The sequence below is a fragment of the Alosa alosa genome, chromosome 23 (assembly GCF_017589495.1).
Source record: "Alosa alosa isolate M-15738 ecotype Scorff River chromosome 23, AALO_Geno_1.1, whole genome shotgun sequence".
NCBI classification, from domain to species: Eukaryota; Metazoa; Chordata; class Actinopteri; order Clupeiformes; family Clupeidae; genus Alosa; species Alosa alosa.
In genome coordinates, this window is record NC_063211.1 from 5,677,407 (window position 1) to 5,697,819 (window position 20,413).

Consider the following 20,413-nt stretch of genomic DNA (forward strand, 5'->3'; position numbering starts at 1 on the left):
CCCTCTCTCCTCCTCTTCCTTTCCTCCCTCTCTCTCACCCTCCCTCTCTCTCTCTTTCTCTCTCCCTTCTCTCTCAGCGCAGCTAAAGCTTTCCTCCCCCTCTCCTCCTCCTCCTCCTCTCATCCCTCTCTCTCTCTCGGTCTCTCTCTTAGCGCAGCTAAAGCTGTAAAAAAACTCTTTTCACCTTCCCTCTCCTCTCCTCCCCCTCCTTCCCTCTCCCTCTCCTCCCCCTCCTCCTTCCCTCTCCCTCTCCTCTCCTCCCCCTCCTCCTTTCCTCTCCCTCTCCCCCTCTCCTCCCCCTCACTCTCTGTCTCACGCTTTCCTTCTGGGGGAAACACCACCACAACAGTTTCTTTAATGTAGTAATTGGCTCTCCATGCTGATCTGTGGGTGAGAGAAAGGGAGTGTGAATGTAGCTTCACAGGACTGTGTGTGTGTGTGTGTGTGTGTGTGTGTGTGTGTGTGTGTGTGTGTGTGTGTGTGTGTGTGTGTGTGTGTGTCTGTGTGTGTGTGTGTGTGTGTCTGTGTGTGTGTCCACGTACCGGCACCTTCATTTTGAACTCATCTTTGCTGAACTTAAAGAAGATGTCGGAGAGTGTCCTCTGTAGAAGAGTAGTTGGCCTCAATACCAAGACAAGCTGCAGGTTTCCTGGGAAAGCACCCTATAAGACAAACACACACACACACACACACACACACACACACACAGAAAATCACATTATTTCCAGTTTCTTCATTATTGTGGCATAATTGCCCGAAGCATTTTTAATTAAAACAATGGCACTGTGTATTGAAAACATTATTATGGGTATTAAACAATCAAATCATACTTGGCTCTGTGTGTGTGCATGAGTGTAACTGGAAGGGGCTGCAGTCACATACTACAACCATGCACACACACACACACACAAGAAACCCCCCACCCCCACCCCCACGCACATACAGTGTTGTCATAGCAACACTACTCCATGGGAACCACCGCTGCATAGAACAATGGCCTGCCTCGTTTTTCGCCCTTCCTTCTATCCTCTCTGGGTCTCTCGCTCCCCTCTCTCGGAGAAAGCCCATGGACGCGGTGGCCAGCCGCGGACACATAGGAGAGTGTTTACATTCTGTTCATTAAAGACCTCCCCTGTGGGACTTTTTGTGTGTCGTATGAAATATTCAACACCAGATCAATATTTCCCCCTTTCACACTGACACTGACACTGACACTGACAAACACACACACACACACACACACACACACACACACACACAGAGTAAAGGAGAGAGATAGGGAGAGAGAGAGAGGGAGGTGGGAGAGAGAGAGAGAAAGGAAGAGGGAAAGAGTGAGAGATAGGATTTGCAGTGCGTAACAGGAGGGCTCTCATTATGAATGACTGAGAGGGAGTTGGTCAGTGGGACCGCTGAGGGCTCGATAGCCAGGGGGCGTCGCCATCACTCATCTGGAGACGCTCCGTCTCTCCCGCCACTTCGCCCACAGCTCAATGATGACCCCTCGTCCGCCTCTACCGGACACAAAGGAGAGTCGCTCTTCCTTTTGGGCCGACGCTTTGTGTCCATTCACTTTAACAAACAATTAGCTGAGAGACTGGGGGCCCTGGAATTTATTCATTAGCATGCTAATCAGCGCGTTATCTCGGGCGGCGGCGTCCTCCCCCACGAGAGGGAGGCAATTATCTCCCGTCCGTCCGTCTGCGTCTGACCAAGAGGAAGGGGGTGGGCAGTGGGGTGGAGAGGGGGTTGTCTTGTCACTCTTTCATTAAGTTCAACATCAAAACATCGCCGCTCCCTGCGGACTTCCCCTCATTACGAGCAGAGGCCAGAGCGGTCAGGGCGTCAGGGCGTCATGGCACGTCATAAAAATGGCACCAAAGCCAGGATGTTGCTTTTTTTTATTTTTTATTTGCATGCGTTACACGTTTCAATCGGACACGATTCCTTGCTCGGGCGTCCACAGCCTGCTCCAACTGCACGACAGATCGGACAGGAATTCAGCTCCGTGATCCGAAACTCTGTGCGATTCCGACGCAATTTTAGCACCAAATCAGTTGAATCTATTGAGCCCTGCGTCGTCTGGAGTCGTCTACTCAATGCTGCAGGATGGGCTTGCCTGCTGACCTAATGATTAAAAGACCTCTGACCTCTGGATTATCACAACAATGATCCGCGTGGCTCGGAGGCACGCGCTGGGTGACAGAACACACAATTGCTCCGGCCAAGCACCTGTCACTCCCACAACCACCCCACCAGACTGTTTGCTGATTTCTGGGTGGATGTCCTCACATGCTCTGAGGGATGTGTGTGTGTGTGTGTGTGTGTGTGTGTGTGTGTGTGTGTGTGTGTGTGTAAATGGAGCAGATCTGCAGAGGGTGAGTGGAGAGATGAGTGAGCTGATCTCCATATACACAGTACAGCGCTAATGTCTGCAGATGCTTAGTCAGCCAATCAGAGACGTTGAACTAGAAAGCAGCAGCAGAAAATGTCTAGGGACGCTTAACCTTAACCTAACTTTTCAGAGAACACTTCAAATGGACACTAAAATGTGACAACACACACACACACACACACACACACATACAGACACAGAAAACACACACACACACACACACAGAAACACACACACACACACACACACACACACACAGAAACACACACGAACACCATCTGCTCTGTTTGGGCCATAGCTTAAGGACATACAACACATGGACACAACAGACATATGCACATTCACACACATACACACACACACACACACACACACACACACAAAAACCAGTGTCACACAAACACACACACAAAGCAGTGTCACACACACACAAAACAGTGTCACACACACACACACACACACACACACACCACTGGCATGGCCTGTTGCCCATCCTCCAGTGTCTGACTCAGGGTGAGCGGGTGAGTGATGACGCTAGCTCACAGCTCCTAATACATTCTGCTAAACACACACACACACACACACACACACACACACACACACATACTGGCCGTCATATAGTATACATGTCAACATCGGCCTTTTATCCAATAATAACTGAGTGATTTACATCATTTTATTTGATTTATTCAGATGATGTCTCTGCTGGGACTAATTCATACACACACACACACACACACACACACACACTCCTCCTGAGAAGCGAGAGACGAGCTGGTGGATATTTCCTTGGTGGCGGGGAGGGGGCCTAGGAGAGGGAGAGGGGGAGGGGATGATCCCCAGGGAGCGGCTGACACTGCACAGATACACCACCACTCTAATCAGCACACTAACATCCACACACACACACACACACACACATACAGTATGCACGTATACACACATTCACACACACTGAAGTAAAATGCATAAATGGCCATGGGGACATCTAGGCAATACGTCTAATATGACAGTATCTTTCATCATGAGTATGACAGTACACGAACATCCACACACACACACACACACACATACACACACACACACACACACACACACACAGAGTATGACAGTATCTTTGATCATGAGTATGACAGTACTCTGATTCATGTACAGTATGTATAGAATAGTAACTACCAAATCTCATCAGCGGAACTAAAGACTAAGAACTATGTACAGATTCAATGAAATTAAAAGGGGCGGAATATGTGTAGACGACTGCCATGTTTGCGTTACAAACTAACCCCATACATTTCTATGGGAGATTCTTTGAGTGCTGTGTGTCCTCATTAGAAAGTGTCTGTGTGTACTGAGTACTACTGTCCCTTCTTTGTCTCGTTAGGCTGTCTTCAACAGACATAGGATTGACATGGGCATTTAATATGCTTATTATGCTTAAATACTTATCTTGCAATCACAAAATCACTATCTCAGAAAGAGAAATGTAATCTAAACTTTAGTTTGAATTCTTAACACCATTCACATCATATTTTTGTATTTGAAGGGAGGATTATGGAATGATGGTCTGTCATGTTGTTGTCGTCCAAGATGACCCAGGAGGTCACTGGGTTTACGAGAGGTCTCCAAATCCCTTCATGATGCTCACTTCTCCTGCCTGGACCTTCTGCTTTCTCACACACACACACACCTCCTGCCTGGACCTTCTGCTTTCAGTAAGCCTCTGACCTCACATCCACCCAGTGTGAACTCTCACACAACACGCAACAAATGGGCACTCAGAGACAGACAGACAGACAAACACACACACACGCAACAAATGAGCACACACAGACAGACACACACACTCCCACTCTCTCTCACACACACACTTTAGTTGAGTGCCTGGAGATAAGTACCCAACTCATCAGTGCAGTAACTGCTTGTACATCCCAAGGCAATGATCTGTGTCCCTCATAAACATACAGATTTCTCTCTCTCACACTCTCTCTCTTTCACACACACACACACACACACACACAACGACAACTAAATGAGCTGTGTCTTGTTATTACATTGTTGCTTCCTCACACACCAGGAAGCAGGGCTGATGGAGTGACTCTATCTGGACTCATTAGGGCGGCCTCAGATCTGCCTACCCATGATGCAATAGCAGACCTTAGCCTATATACAAAGGAACTGAGGAGCAGGACAAAGCACACAGAGGACAGAGTCGGTGTGTGAAAGGCACACTCACACACAGAACTAGACCATGTAGAAATGGAAACCATCTAGAGGTTTTCACAAAATATGAATATCATGCTGAATTAAGAACGGTATATTCAAAATATGAATATCATGCTGAATTAAGAACGGTATATTCAAAATATGAATATCATGCTGAATTAAGAACGGTATATTCATATTTTGGAAACATGAAAATTCCCATCATTTCTGCCAACCTTCTGTTCTGTTTCACCTGAATATGTACAAAACAACAACAACAACAACAACAACAACAACAACAACAACAACATTACATTGCAACAGTGAAGAGGGAACTTCACTAACCACCACCAATGAGGAGCACCCAGCTGGCTGATGCAGGCAGCCATCAACAGTATGTACCATTCAGACCTAGACACTTGACAGGACATATCTGAGAGCAGAGCTGCCCTGAGGATTGGGGCAACAGGGGCAACAGGGGCAACAGGGGCAACAGGGGCAACGCTCTCTAACAAGCCCCCCTGGGAGCGGCCATAACACTGACAGGAGGAAGGGGGGGGGGTCTGGAGGGATCAGGGGGACAAGAGGTATCCGAGGGGTGGGGGGGTGTGGGGGCATCTACACTCAAACTGACGAAGACAGCCTTAATCACCTCTGACCATAAAGGACACTCGCGTACGCACGCACACACACGCACAGCATGTCAATGCAAGCAGGGACACATCACGTCACATGGATCCACATACACACAACACAAGCGCCCAGAACTTCCCTCTTTATTTTGATATGCACTCTGTATGGTTGTACAGTGAATGACATATCGGTATGTAGTAAATTCCCTAAAGACAGATGGGAAATTCATTCCCATTCAGATGACAGTGGACTCTGAATGGAGCTCCACACGGTTTCAACATGACTAGGGTAACACGCCTTACATAATAAATTACCCAAATTACTCCAATATATGCATTACGATCTAATAATTAAATAAACTCTAACTGGTGGAGAGATGTACAGAGGACCTGCAGCTGGGATGCTAATTCCCCACCTTGGCCAACATGGCAACATCCATGCGGATTTCATTGCCAAGCTGAATCGCAGAAGATGTTGATCAGCACCCCATTAGCATATATTAGCATATATTAGCATACATCTGCATGCATTAAGTGTCCCTAAAGTGAACGGAGGGAGCACCTATTGGCCGAATGGGTTTTGGGAGAGAACTGTTGGGGAGCTGTCCAGTGAACTGTGGTGCTGAAAGCCTTCCAGCGCCTCTCCAGATGGATGGTGCTTACAGGATTTTAGTAATTTGATTTCATGTCCCAGTCAGGCAGCATCTCAAATCCAAATGAGATCACCTGAACGAGCTTTTGGGGAAGTACTGCACAGTTATTTTGGGGTAACTGTCGACCTGCTTGGATTAATCTTCTAATGCCATCCATTTATATGTGTGTGTGTGCAAAAGCAAAAGCAAACACACACACAAACACACACACACAAACACACACACACAAACACACACACACGCACACAGCCTGCAAAGCCTACATTTGAAACATTTGTCATGCATCACAAAGAAAAAAGATAAAATGTCAGTCAGCATTTAATAGATGGAGGCGGGGGGGTAAAAGGAGAGGTGGACTAGACAAATGGAGAGCAAACGAGAGAGAGCGGGATCATGGGGAATAATGGAGAGCAAACGAGAGAGAGCGGGATCATGGGGAATAATGGAGAGCAAACGAGAGAGAGCGGGATCATGGGGAATAATGGAAGGGATGTAAAAGGAAGGAAAGGGCCACTGTGCTGCTATGGTGAGAAAAACAACAGGATTTGATAGAAACGAGATGAGACGAAAATAAAAAGGAGGAAAATGAGAGATCGGAAGTTTGCTGCTCATCTTCTGCCGTCAGTGCTGCACCAACAGAGAGGAAGAGAAGAGAGATAGACAGAAAGATCAGAAGAGAGAGAGAGAGAGAGAGAGAGAGAGAGAGAGAGAGAGAGAGAGAGAAAGAGCGTGCGAGAGAAAGCATGCAAGAGAGAGGAAGAGAGTTGAAAGAGGGAGAGTGTGTTGAGGGTGGGAGAGTGTGTTGAGGGAGAGAAATCCTTTTTCCCACCTCAGGGTGCAGTGGTGGATAAAAAAAGAAGGCGTCTAATCTGTGAGGTAGAGATGACACGCTGCTGCAGAAGTAGGCTAGTGGGCTATGCAGAATCATGAAAGGATCCACACACACACACACACACACACACAGCTAGTGGGGTACGCAGCATCAGCAGGGCAGAAGAGAGACATGCCTACAGTTGCAACACAAACACACACACACACAGTGCAGTGTAGCAAGGCTACAACACACACACACACACACACACAGACACACTGCAGTGTAGCGAGGTTGCAACAGCAAACAGTAGCTGCAACCTACCACAAACAATTCACACTCAAACACACACACACACACAGGGAGAGTTTCATTAGGAGTCACATTTTCTGAATAATCTACATTAAACTGGTCCAGCAGGTGTTTACAGGTTCCAGGGTACAAGAAACACTGTCTTTTCCGCACACACGTACACACACACACACACACACACACATGTACACATTACACACACATGCACACACGCACGCAGCGAGCGTAAATAGAGGGAGAGCCCTATAATCTGATTAGCACATGTCCTTCTGACCCACTGACCAGAACTACGAAGACCCCGGCTGTTGGACCGATCGCACTTGTTGAAAGCCTCACCACTTGGCTGCGCATCAGTGACTCCTACAGTATATGAGGCACCGGCTGGCCTTTAAGCATAGCATACAACACGCTTCCTTATCCCAGCCAAAGCTACGCTAATTAAGTTAATTAGTTAATTAAGTTAAATTACACCAGAGAATGATTATCAAACTGTGTCATTTCCAATAACTCCACTTGCAGAATTCATATCACTGAGCTGCAGTGAGAGAAACAGTGAAACAGTTCAAACTGAATGTCTAATAGTACTTCCTTAACTGGCAATAAGACTATACAAATTTGGTTTGCATAGTACCGGTAATATCTCTATAGAAAAAAAAGCTTCTATCAACACAATGTAGGCTAAGTTGCCAATGTGATATGTTTGGTCACGTATTAACACAGATCAGATCAGTTCTTGCTTTTCTTTCATCGTCTAACACACATGTCCACTTGACAGACTGGCCTGCTATATAAGCTGCCATCACATGTTGAGATGCCTCATCAGTTCACACTCCCACCCCTACTACAAACACACCACACACACACACAAACACCTCCCTCTGTTTGGATGGTCTGAGCAATGGAAGCTTTTGGGTTTGGGAGGGTTTTTATTTTGATGGTTGTTTTTACACAAGTCATTGTGTACACACACACACACACACACACACACACACACCTCCCTCTGTTTGGATGGTCTGAGCAATGGAAGCTTTTGGGTTTGGGAGGGTTTTTATTTTGATGGTTGTTTTAACACAAGTCATTGTGTACACATAAACACACACACACACACACACACACAAACAAACACAATATGGTGGGAAGCCATCAAACTCACCGCGATGCGTAATAGGGTCCCCTTCACTGACGACCACCGGTCCTGGCGCCGGTCGATGACCAAGATGAACCCCACTGCCGCTGCCGAGAGGCTACCCACCAGGGCAACGGGGTAACCATGACAGCAGAGCCAGGACCAGAGAGAGAGAGAGAGAGAGAGGGGGGGACAGAGAGAGGGAAAAGAGAGAAGACAGGAGAGAGAGAGGGGGGGGGGGGACAGAGAGGGAAAAACAGACGATGGGAAAAAAAGGTCTTAGAATCCCATGAAAAACAGGAGTTTAAAAACCAACAGCAACAGTAATCAGCTGGTTTTCATCCAAATCAGTCTCAGCGTGTGACAGGATCACAAAGCAGCTTCCATGGCAACAGTCAGTCAGTCAGTGCAACGTGTGAAAACACTGAATGTTTATGTGCCACTATGAGCACACACACAAACACAATTTGCCCCCGGCATGTCACTGTTTCCGGGAGATTCTGCTGAGGTGGTGTGTCCGTCCGTGCCTCCGTCTGGCCATCAGCACGCCCCTCCTCTCACACCCCTCCATCAGGAGCGTCGCGCTCCCCCATCCTCGCTCGGTCTCACGGATCCCCCCCCACTCTCCACTCCGGCTGGCATGCCAGAAAAAACACAACCGCCGCCTGCCAAAAAGCCTTCGCAAAACACCCACCAGCCCCTTCCAAAACAAATGCTCTTATTTCCAGATTGGCCCCCAAAAACGAGGCTGCTCTTATTTCCTTTTTCTCGAGTGAGTCCTCCTCGGTGAGTATTCTCTGTTTCTCTCTGCCTCTCTCTCACAGACACACACACACACACACACACACCATTTCCAATAACTCCACTTGCAGAATTCATATCACTGAGCTGCAGGAGAGAAACAGTGAAACAGTTCAAACTGAATGTCTAATAGCACTTCCTTAACTGGCAATAAGACTATACAAATCATTTTGCATAGTACCGTAATATCTCTATAGAAAAAAAGCTCTATCAACACAATGTAGGCTAAGTTGCAATGTGATATGTTTGGTCACGATAACACAGACTCAGATCAGTTCTTTGCTTTTCTTTCATCGCCTAACACATGTCCACTTGACAGACTGGCCTGCTATATAAGCTGCCATCACATGTTGAGATGCCTCATCAGTTCACACTCCCACCCCTACTACAAACACACCACACACACACACAAACACCTCCCTCTGTTTGGATGGTCTGAGCAATGGAAGCTTTTGGGTTTGGGAGGGTTTTATTTTGATGGTTGTTTTATTAAGTCATTGTGTACACACACACACACACACACAACACACACACCTCTGTTTGATGGTCTGAGCAATGGAAGCTTTTGGGTTTGGGAGGGTTTTATTTTGATGGTTGTTTTAACACGTCATTGTACACATAAAACACACACACACACACACACACACAAACAAACACAATATGGTGGGAAGCCATCAAACTCACTTCATGATGCATTAGGGTCCCTTCACTGACCTACTCACCGGTTCTGGCGTCAAGGTCGATGACCAAGATGAACTCCCACTGCCGCTGCCGAGGGCTACCCACCAGGGCAACGGGTAATCCAGCAGAGCCAGGACCAGAGAGAGAGAGAGAGAGAGAGGGGGGATGAGAGAGGGAAAAGAGAGAAGACAGGAGAGAGAGAGGGGGACAGAGGGGAAAAACAGACGATGGGGAAAAAGGTCTTAGAATCCCATGAAAAACAGGAGTTTAAAACCAACAGCAACAGTAATCAGCTGGTTTTCATCCAAATCAGTCTCAGCGTAGACAGATCACAAAGCAGCCCATGGCAACAGTCAGTCACGCAACGGGTGGAAAACACTGAATGTTTATGTGCCACTATGAGCACACACACAAACACAATTTGCCCCCCGCATGTCACTGTTTCCGGAGATTCCTGGGTTGAGGTGGTGTGTCCGGCCCTGCGTCTGGCCTGGCCATCAGCAGCCTCCCTCTCACACCTCCATCAGGAGCGCCCCCATCCTCGCCGGGTCTCAATGGATCCCCCCACTTCCACCCGCTGGCATGCCAGAAAAACACAACCGCCAGCTTCTGCCAAAAGCCTTCGCAAAACACCCACCAGCCCCTTCCAAAACAAATGCTCTTATTTCCAGATTGGCCCCTCAAAAACGAGGCTGCTCTTATTTTTTTTCTCGAGTGAGTCCTCCCTCGTGAGTATTCTCTGTTTCTCTCTGCCTCTCTCTCACAGACACACACACACACACACACACACCGCCTCTGTCACTACAGAAGAAACGACCTTCTGTTTACGCTCGCGGTCGACAGTGTAACACGGGCTAAGAGCCTCTGCCTCCCCGCTCCTTTCAGCAGCCAATGTGCAGCGCGGCCATCAGGTGGGGCCCCTGCAGCCAGTCAGAACGCAGCGCCGGGCTTGACAGACAGCCAAGCCTGCCGGCTTCTCATGGATTGCTAATATGGAGGAGGGGGCGGGCGGGAGGCGTGACTGATAAGGGCCGGGCTCCGCCCCCTGTGCTGGTAGGCAAGGCGCTTCAGATGCCACTCAGCATTTCCAGGCGGTCGCCATGACAGTCACTTTCCCTAGATTCTGCCGCTCTCCTCTCCTTCTCATTCTCTCTGTTTCGCAGCAGCGCTCTGTCCTTCTCTCTCTCTCCCTCTCTCTTTCTCTCTCCCTCTCTCCCCTGCTCCGATGAGCTCATCCCTCCTCCTCTCCCATGCCCCCTCCCTCTCCCAGCATCCCATCCTCTCCCCTCCCTCCCTTTCCCCCTCCCCCTCACTCCTCAAAAGCACCGGGGTACTCAGAGAATGAAGGCGAAGGAGGAACGAGAGCCAATGGAGGTGAAGACCGCGTGGAGGAGACGCTTGATAACTACGCATGCCACAGCGCCCCTCAATAGCAGCGTTGACAGTGATTTACGACGCTGCATCGGGCATCATTAAAAGGTGAGAGGATGCAGGTGCGATTGTAAATAATGAAGGTCAGGCAGAATGGCTTGGCAGTGGACGCTGTAGGATTTGCGAGGCAAGGGAAGAGCCAGCATACAGGGAACAGCTTCTGGAGACCATATGCAGCCCAGAGTCTAAACAGCAACAATCCCTGAGAATAACCTTAATCACCTGACCACCAGCATTGTCATAGCACATCAAATATTGAGCAGTCTCACATTAAATATACATTTCTATTTGGCTAGTTATTTTGGCATTTTTGAGAGAGTCACCCTCGACCACTCGCTCCTCCTCGTGTGAGTACACACTCCAGGGTGGGCCTGAGAATTCATTTGCCAAGTCGAGCAAAAATTAAAACATCATGATGAATGCATTTTCTGCCCGAAATCCTCCAGCAATTACTCCATCCCTCTGTGAGCCCGTGAGGGCTTTTCCCTGGGGAAGGAGTGGGAAGTGGGAAGCAGAGAGCATGAAGCCCAAAACCTGTTTCATTACACCTCTAACCAGGGGGACACAGCATTTTTCATACATTACCCCCAAACCTCAGTGTTTTTTAGAGAATAAGATTTTGTATACACCTTCTAACCACCTTCCCAATAAATATCTAAATACTGATAAATATCTGCGCACAGTTTGGTTGGCTAAAGGGAAAATAAACAGAGAGTATGGTTATAATATAATTACTGAGGTGAAGAAATGGTGGTCCTCTCACACAAAGCAGTCTCCTGTATTGTTTCTTTGTCTGGCTTCACTAAAACCTGTTCTAGAGCGCCCTCTGTTGGTCACAGGCTGCCATTTGTTTGAGTCCCTGAAGCACTGGTGTCAGAGCAGGCTGTCACTCCAGCTAAGTAGTATTCTGGATGACTTGGTCGCTAAGACAACTAGTCAAGGCTTGACTGACGCACCTTCTGCCAAAGCTCCCCAGAGGCCCTGGCCTCCTTATGGTGCCTGTTAGCGTTGCCTGTTAGCGTGTCTATCTGTGTGAGGCTAAAGACAAGGTCTGGGTGTTGTTACAGAGACACACCTGCACACGGTTTACAGATAAAGATGGAGCTCTGTACTAGGCTTCTTCTTTCTTCTGTGCCAGGCATAAGATAATGCATCACACTACAATAATACTGCTGTGAACCGAAAGACAAGAAACCAGAAAGGTTTCAAATGCACTCACACACACACACACACACGCTTCTTCTGAATAACAGAAATCGGTACAGGGAGACACACCTGGGAACACTGGTCAAGTAGGTGAGGACGTTATGGAACTCTTGTTCCTGCAGATCCCCGAACGTTGGGAACTCTGGGAAGATGATGATGGGGCTGCCATTCTCCCCTCGGCCACCTAAAACAGAGACACACCACACATTAGAACTCTGCACATTAGAACTCTGCACATTAGAACACTGCACATCGGAATTCTGCTTTAGAATTCTGCACATTAGAACACTGCACATTAGAACACTGCACATCGGAATTCTGCTTTAGAATTCTGCACATTAGAACACTGCACATCGGAATTCTGCTTTTGAATTCTGCACATTAGAACACTCCACATCGGAATTCAGCTTTAGAATTCTGCACATTAGAACACTGCACATCAGAATTCAGCTTTAGAATTCTGCACATGATCGTTCCACCTGAAACCTAACACAAGTCTATTTACTTGTAATACCCACTATGTCCTGTAGTCTCAGAACAATAGCTTTTATGGAGAGCCCCATAGCACAGTTTAAAATCACCTGACCCCAGTGTGGACACCAGGGGGCAGGTGTGAGCCTCCTGAGAGCAGCCGGGCTCAGGGCAACATCACCAGCACTGTGCCCCCTCTGCATTAGGCTTCGACGTCTCCACTGGCGCACACATCACATCACTAACAGGACACAGCACTTTAACATGGCAGACACGGGGACAGGACAGGAAAAGCATTGTTTAGGATGATCATTAGCCCCCTGAAAAGAGATTCTAATGTTATCAAACACAAGTGCTCTACAGTGCGTTCATCTGTTCGTCTGACAAATGAATTAAAATTCGAGGGTGGGAGAAGGGGAGTGTAATATGTGTGTGTGTGTGTGTGTGTGTGTGTCTGGCGTCGTGGGGCAGGCAGGGGTCAACTTTCACATATCCTTTCATTTCCATTTTAGAAATGATCTTGATAATACTTGGATAAGCTTGGGAGAGGATTACTGGTGTCCTGCGGTGTGGCCACTGTGGAGGGGGAATGGCCAGTTCTCCGCAGGCACACAAAGGGTCCGTGTGAGCCGGACTCGGAGTCGGACAGGAGCCGGCTGGTCAGGCTCACAGCTTACAGCAGCGCTAGCGCACGCCAAGGCCACAGCCTCCACTTCATCTGCAGCTCTCCACAACATCACATATGCGACAGACACAGAGAGAGAGGTGCACACACACACACACATACATGCGGACACAGACACACACACACACACACACAGACACACACATGCGGACACAGACACACAGACACACAGACAGATCAATGTCCAGGCAATGGGTGAACGTAGGGCTTTTTTCATGCCGGCAGCACTGGACCAAGACTCACACCCATCTGGTGTCAAGCAGACCCCCTTGAGAAGGAAGATGAAGTATAGAAGCCGGCAGCAAGGTTAATGAGATGATCTGCCCCTGCTCTGCAGTGACTTCCACACACACACACACACACACGCATGCACACACAGACGCACACAAACACACACGCACACACACACACACAAGCGCACACACACACAGACACACACACATGCACGCACACACATGCACACACACACACAAACGCACAAACACACACACGCACGCACACACGCATAAACACACACACAAGCACATGCACACACAAACACACGCACACACACACATACGCACAAACACAGGCACACACACACACGAAGGCTTGGGGCAAGGACAGTACGGCCATACTGCATGATTAGCGGCTCCAGAAGATGGAAAAATTGTTTAGGTGGAAGCACCACTTGTTCTCTACTTGTCATTGGCTACACAATAGAGCGTGTCCCAGCACACAGCCTGGATACTGCAGGCTCTGAATGCATGCAGATTTTAAGGACACTTTTTAATAAGGTGTTGATGGCAGACCATGTGTTCCTATTCAAATTAACAGAACTACATTCATAATATTCAAATGGTCAATTTGTTTATAATCTAAAATGAGGAATACAAATTCAAATCTCTCAACCAGACATATACAATGTACATTATGTTAACATTCCCTGATGATATTTTGTAAATACCACATTTCTTTCTTTTATTGCTTTACCACAGGTGTGGATAAAAAAATGTCTTAAATATAAATATATTTGTTAAGGATTTCCATAAAGATGAATATGCATTTCAAGCAAACAGACGTCCCCAAATGCCAGGAGTAGTTCATGTGTTTACTAAGGCGTTAGCGGCAGCTACAGTGTCTGGGCCACTGCGTACAGGATCACTGGGAGAGAGTGCATGAAAGTACATCCAGTGTGCAAACAAATTCAGAGTTGATTAAACCAGTCGGTCATTTACCTAAGGCAGGGACGCCAGCCGAGGGAGGAGGCTCACTGTGAGGGGTCAGACTTAGGCCTGGGAAAATAAGCTCTAGCAAACAGATGGCCACCAACAGTCACCGGCCTTGGGAGAGGGTGCACGATTGCCCGGGAGAAAAATAATCAGACTGCTGAACTCCCACTGACCACCTCCACCACGGACCAGGCTCAAGGATGGTGTCTAGGACATGGATTTGGCAAGGCAAGGCAAAGCCATTTTATCTACATATGATAGCGCATTTCATGTACGAAGCCAATTCAATGTGCTCTACACACCCTCGGAATTCACGAAGCCAATTCAATGTGCTCTACACACCGTCGGAATTCACGAAGCCAATTCAATGTGCTCTACACACCCTCGGAATTCACGAAGCCAATTCAATGTGCTCTACACACCGGCCGGAATTCTCTGGCCAATTCAATGTGTTCTACACACCCACACGAATTCACGGCCAATTCAATGTGCTCTACACACCCTCGAATTCACGGCCAATTCAATGTGCTCTACACACCCTCGAATTCAATGGCCAATTCAATGTGCTCTACACACCCTCGAATTCACGGCCAATTCAATGTGCTCTACACACCCTCGAATTCAATGGCCAATTCAATGTGCTCTACACACCGAATTCATGGCCAATTCAATGTGCTTTCACACACACCGAATTCACGAAGCCAATTCAATGTGCTCTACACACCCTCGAATTCAATGAAGCCAATTCAATGTGCTCTACACACCCTCGGAATTAATGGCCAATTCAATGTGCTCTACACACCCTCGAATTCCATGAAGCCAATTCAATGTGCTCTACACACCCTCGAATTCACGGCCAATTCAATGTGCTCTACACACCCTCGAATTAATGGCCAATTCAATGTGCTCTACACACCCCTCGAATTCACGGCCAATTCAATGTGCTCTACACACCCTCGAATTCACGGCCAATTCAATGTGCTCTACACACCCGAATTCATGAAGCCAATTCAATGTGCTCTACACACCCTCGAATTCACTGGCCAATTCAATGTGCTCTACACACCGAATTCCATGGCCAATTCAATGTGCTCTACACACCTCGAATTCAAAATAAGCCAATTCAATGTGCTCTACACACCCTCGAATTCACGGCCAATTCAATGTGCTCTACACACCGAATTCAATTTTAAGCCAATTCAATGTGCTCTACACACCCTCGGAATTCACGAAGCCAATTCAATGTGCTCTACACACCCTCGGAATTCACGAAGCCAATTCAATGTGCTCTACACACCCTCGGAATTCACGAAGCCAATTCAATGTGCTCTACACACCCTCGGATTCACGAAGCCAATTCAATGTGCTCTACACACCCCTCGAATTCAATGGCCAATTCAATGTGCTCTACACACCGAATTCACGGCCAATTCAATGTGCTCTACACACCCCTCGAATTCACGAAGCCAATTCAATGTGCTCCTACACACCCTCGAATTCACGGCCAATTCAATGTGCTCTACACACCCTCGAATTCACGGCCAATTCAATGTGCTCTACACACCCCTCGAATTCAATGGCCAATTCAATGTGCTCTACACACCCTCGAATTCACGGCCAATTCAATGTGCTCTACACACTGAATTACTGAATTCAATGACCAATTCAATGTGCTCTACACACCCTCGAATTCAAAGCCAATTCAATGTGCTCCTACACACCTCGAATTCACGAAGCCAATTCAATGTGCTCTACACACCCTCGAATTCATGGCCAATTCAATGTGTTTCTACACACCCTCGAATTCAATGGCCAATTCAATGTGCTCTACACACCGGAATTCAAGCCAATTCAATGTGCTCTACACACCCTCGGAATTCACGAAGCCAATTCAATGTGCTCTACACACCCTCGGAATTCACGAAGCCAATTCAATGTGCTCTACACACCCTCGGAATTCACGAAGCCAATTCAATGTGCTCTACACACCCTCGGAATTCACGAAGCCAATTCAATGTGCTCTACACACCGTCAAAGAGAAAGACATAATAAATAAGAAGTAAACACACGGAGGACAAAGACATCATTAGGCCTCGTTCAGGATGATGAACCGACATTACGGGCCACAGCAAAAACAAGGGAGCCCTTACGGCAGTGGTGACAACTCTTTAAACTGTTTCATAATCATCTGAAATGAAAAGAACATTAAAATAACATTACAATAACATTAAAACAAGATTTTAAGAAGTCACGATGACTGCCTTGGAGGCGTTTTTGTCCTTTCTTGTCACATTTGCAAGTTGCGCTTGCTTACGAGACATAAGACCAGCACAAGGGTCACGTTAAAACAGTCCCAGTAGCATATGAACAAACAAAACACAAATTGAGGATCCTGACTCTGTAGCAACCATGTGACTTCACTATGGTAACAGCCCAGAGCTCAGTATACAAACAATGTCCCTGCAAACACACACATTTACACACACAGAAGACAGCCTTCCCCCAACACAGGCCCATTCTGGGCTCCAAGATACTTTCTTTGCCTTACAGTCTGCCTGTCTATCATTAAGAATGCTAACCAGACTCTTTTTGTGTTTTTTTGCGTTCAGTTTGTTATATATGTGACATGCTGTTTTACTAGGTATGCATCATATCAAATGCATATTTACTTGGTTTAGCATTGATTCATTAATCATTCATTTATCAATCTGTCAATCTGGGTAACTAGGGTAATTAAATCAGATTGAAATCTGATTGTTTGTTTGCATGTAAGTGCACTGAGTCTGTGTGTGTGTGTGTGTGTGTGTGTGTGTGTGTACTGAGCAGGTAGCTACACTGTGATCAGCTGTGACAGCTTTTTTTCCCTTCATATGGGTATGTCATCTTACTCACACTAAATGCTAATAAGAAACATTAACTAATAAACATACTAATAAGAACGTCTAAGGGCCATGTAGCACCATACATCCGATATGTAACCTTTCAAAGGGGTATTCTCAAGTGAAAATATGCAGTTCAGACTAGTCTTTTTTTTTTGTATAATTATTTTTTATTATTTTCATCAAGAAGTAATACATCTACCAGCATATACTGTGTAATCTCATATCACCATCAAAATACAAATCCTACTAGTAACAGTACTCCTCTACCCCACAGGATCCAGTTCAGACTAGTCTTGTCTATGCAGCTAATGCTATACTAACTAAACTTGAAGATGACACTATTCAGCCAGTTCAGAGTGCTATTGCAAGTGGCCTTGAGCTAGCAGCAGACAGTGATTATGGGTGTGCTGTTTGAGAGTCTGACCACGCCACACACAGCGTCTGGCATTCAATCGCTGTGCCACCCAGTCGGCCCTTCGTCTCCATGCGCTGTTGCCAAGTGGAGCAACGTGAGTGTGAATAATTTAGCGGCCAGGGCATTGTCCAGAGTAACCCAAACTGGGTCTCAACTGGGGCAAGAGTGGAGAAGAGAGCGAGAGAGGGACACACACAACTGAACTGTGATGAAGGGTTGTCAGAATTTTCCCAAGCGTCTGTGTGTATGTCTGTGTATAAATACAGTAAGCCGGAGTGTCGGTCTGTGCTGATGTATATATCTTGTGTTTAAAATAGAACTGGTGAGAAATTCCCGACACAGACACTGCGAAAGGTGCCGACTTGTGCAGTCCAGCTGAGCCAACGTACGCTGGCTTATCACGACTCACATAAAGGATGACTCGGCCCATCACCATGCTGTGACTCGCGACTCTTAATCACTGTCTGGATCACGTCACAGTATCCATCATACCCCATTTCCCATAATACCCCATTTCCCATAATACCCCCATAAAATGGGGTAAGAGGAGAGGCCCTCGGAGGGGAAGCAAGAGGAAACTCACCTGACAGGAAGGCGAACTGCTTCCTGAGGTCCACGCCGATGTCTGCGGCACACAGGGGGCTGCTATCCTGCTGCATGATCTCATCTGTGGGGAGACCAGACAAAGAGAGGAGTCAGACACAACAAACAAACAAAACAAACACCCCACAGACATAAACACAAACACCTTGCTGATCCATTCCTGGCACATGTGCAACTAAATACAAGACTAGACAGGTCACAATGTGCACATAAAAGCAGTCGTATCGGATACAAAACAGACACAACTGCTAAAAACAGAAATAGTAAACAGAAACACAAATCACACAACCAGTGAGAAGAAAAACACACACACTCCATGCATCAGTGGCACAGTCTCTCTCCAGCCACTCAGCCTTGACCCACTTCCTCAGACTCACTCTCACATCTATTCAGTCGCTCGCTCTCCCCCTGGCTCCCATCCTCACACACACACACACACACACACACACACACACACACACACACTCTCTCTCTCTCCCTCATCTTCATACACACACACACACACACACACAACAAGAAGCTCACACAATCGGACAGAGGGCTTTATTTTACTCTGTAGGGCATCTTTTCAAACATTCTGGGAGACACAACAATCCTTGGTGTGTGTGTGTGTGGGGGGGGCATGCATATCACAAACACAGACACACACAAATAACAAACAAAACAGACACTTGATTTGCTCCTTTGCGGCAGGAGGCTTGGATTAGAGTAATCTGCTTTGGGAACCTCCCCTGCAAGCGGAGTAGTGGGAGCAGTCACATGACCAGCAGGAGGAGTGGGAACAGTCACGTGACCAGCAGGAGGAGTAGTGGGAGCAGGGAGCAGTCACATGACAAGCAGGAGGAGTGGGAGCAGTCACATGACCAGCAGGAGGAGTGGGAGCAGTCACATGACCAGCAGGAGGAGTGGGAACAGTCACATGACCAGCAGGAGGAGTAGTGGGAGCAGGGAGCAGTCACATGACAAGCAGGAGGAGTGGGAGCAGTCACATGACCAGCAGGAGGAGTGGGAGCAGTCACATGACCAGCAGGAGTAGTGGGAGCAGGGAGCAGTCACATGACCAGCAGGAGGAGTGGGAGCAGTCACATGACCAGCAGGAGTAGTATAAGTTAAAGTATATATACTTTTTTGATCGCGTGAGGGAAATTTGGTCTCTGCATTTATCCCAATCGGTGAATTAGTGAAACACACTGCACACAGTGAACACACAGTGAGGTGAAGCACACACTAATCCCGGCGCAGTGAGCTGCCTGCTTTAACGGCGGCGCTCGGGGAGCAGTGAGGGGTTAGGTGCCTTGCTCAAGGCCACTTCAGCCACGACCCACTGGTCGGGGCTCGAACCGGCAACCCTCCGGTTACAAGTCCAGAGTGCTAACCAGTGGGCCACGGCTGCCCCCTCAAGTGGGCCACGGCTGCCCCCTAGTCTAGTGGGAGCAGTCACATGACCCGCAGTAGTAGTCTAGTGGGAGCAGTCACATGACCAGCAGGAGTAGTCTAGTGGGAGCAGTCACATGACCCGCAGGAGGAGTGGGAGCAGTCACATGACCAGGAGGAGGAGTGGGAGCAGTCACATGACCAGGAGGAGGTGGGAGCAGTCACATGACCAGCAGGAGTAGTCTAGTGGGAGCAGTCACATGACCCGCAGGAGTAGTCTAGTGGGAGCAGTCACATGACCCGCAGTAGTGTGAGTGCCATTCATTTAGGTAAGGCAGTAGTAAGGACGTGGTAGCATCATCCCTACCTACTGTACACAGTCAGTGCACTTGCATGTGCAACAATCTGATTAAAGCACCAGACATTATTATTATTATCAGAATACGTAATATTCCAGTTCATATGATAAGCGAACTAGGAAACATCCGATTCCATGATGACACGTCTTTCTTATATATATTATTA

At 47.5% G+C, this 20,413-nt stretch overlaps 1 protein-coding gene across 16 annotated transcripts in view; it reads right to left on the reverse strand.

Annotated features, from left to right (window-relative positions):
• The window catches only part of mcf2la (mcf.2 cell line derived transforming sequence-like a), a 67,513-nt gene that overhangs the window by 21,588 nt on the left and 25,512 nt on the right, over positions 1-20,413 (reverse strand). For 15 of the 16 annotated variants that reach the window (XM_048234564.1, XM_048234561.1, XM_048234562.1 and 12 more), the window contains exons 2-5: positions 18,495-18,578; positions 12,317-12,431; positions 8,156-8,246; positions 543-662 (exon numbers count right to left, since the gene is read on the reverse strand). In XM_048234564.1, coding sequence (XP_048090521.1) covers positions 543-662; positions 8,156-8,246; positions 12,317-12,431; positions 18,495-18,578 — 410 coding nt within the window. Of the gene's footprint in view, positions 1-542; positions 663-8,155; positions 8,247-12,316; positions 12,432-18,494; positions 18,579-18,825; positions 18,864-20,413 lie in introns of those variants that run through there. The other variant, XM_048234571.1, reaches the window with a different exon arrangement.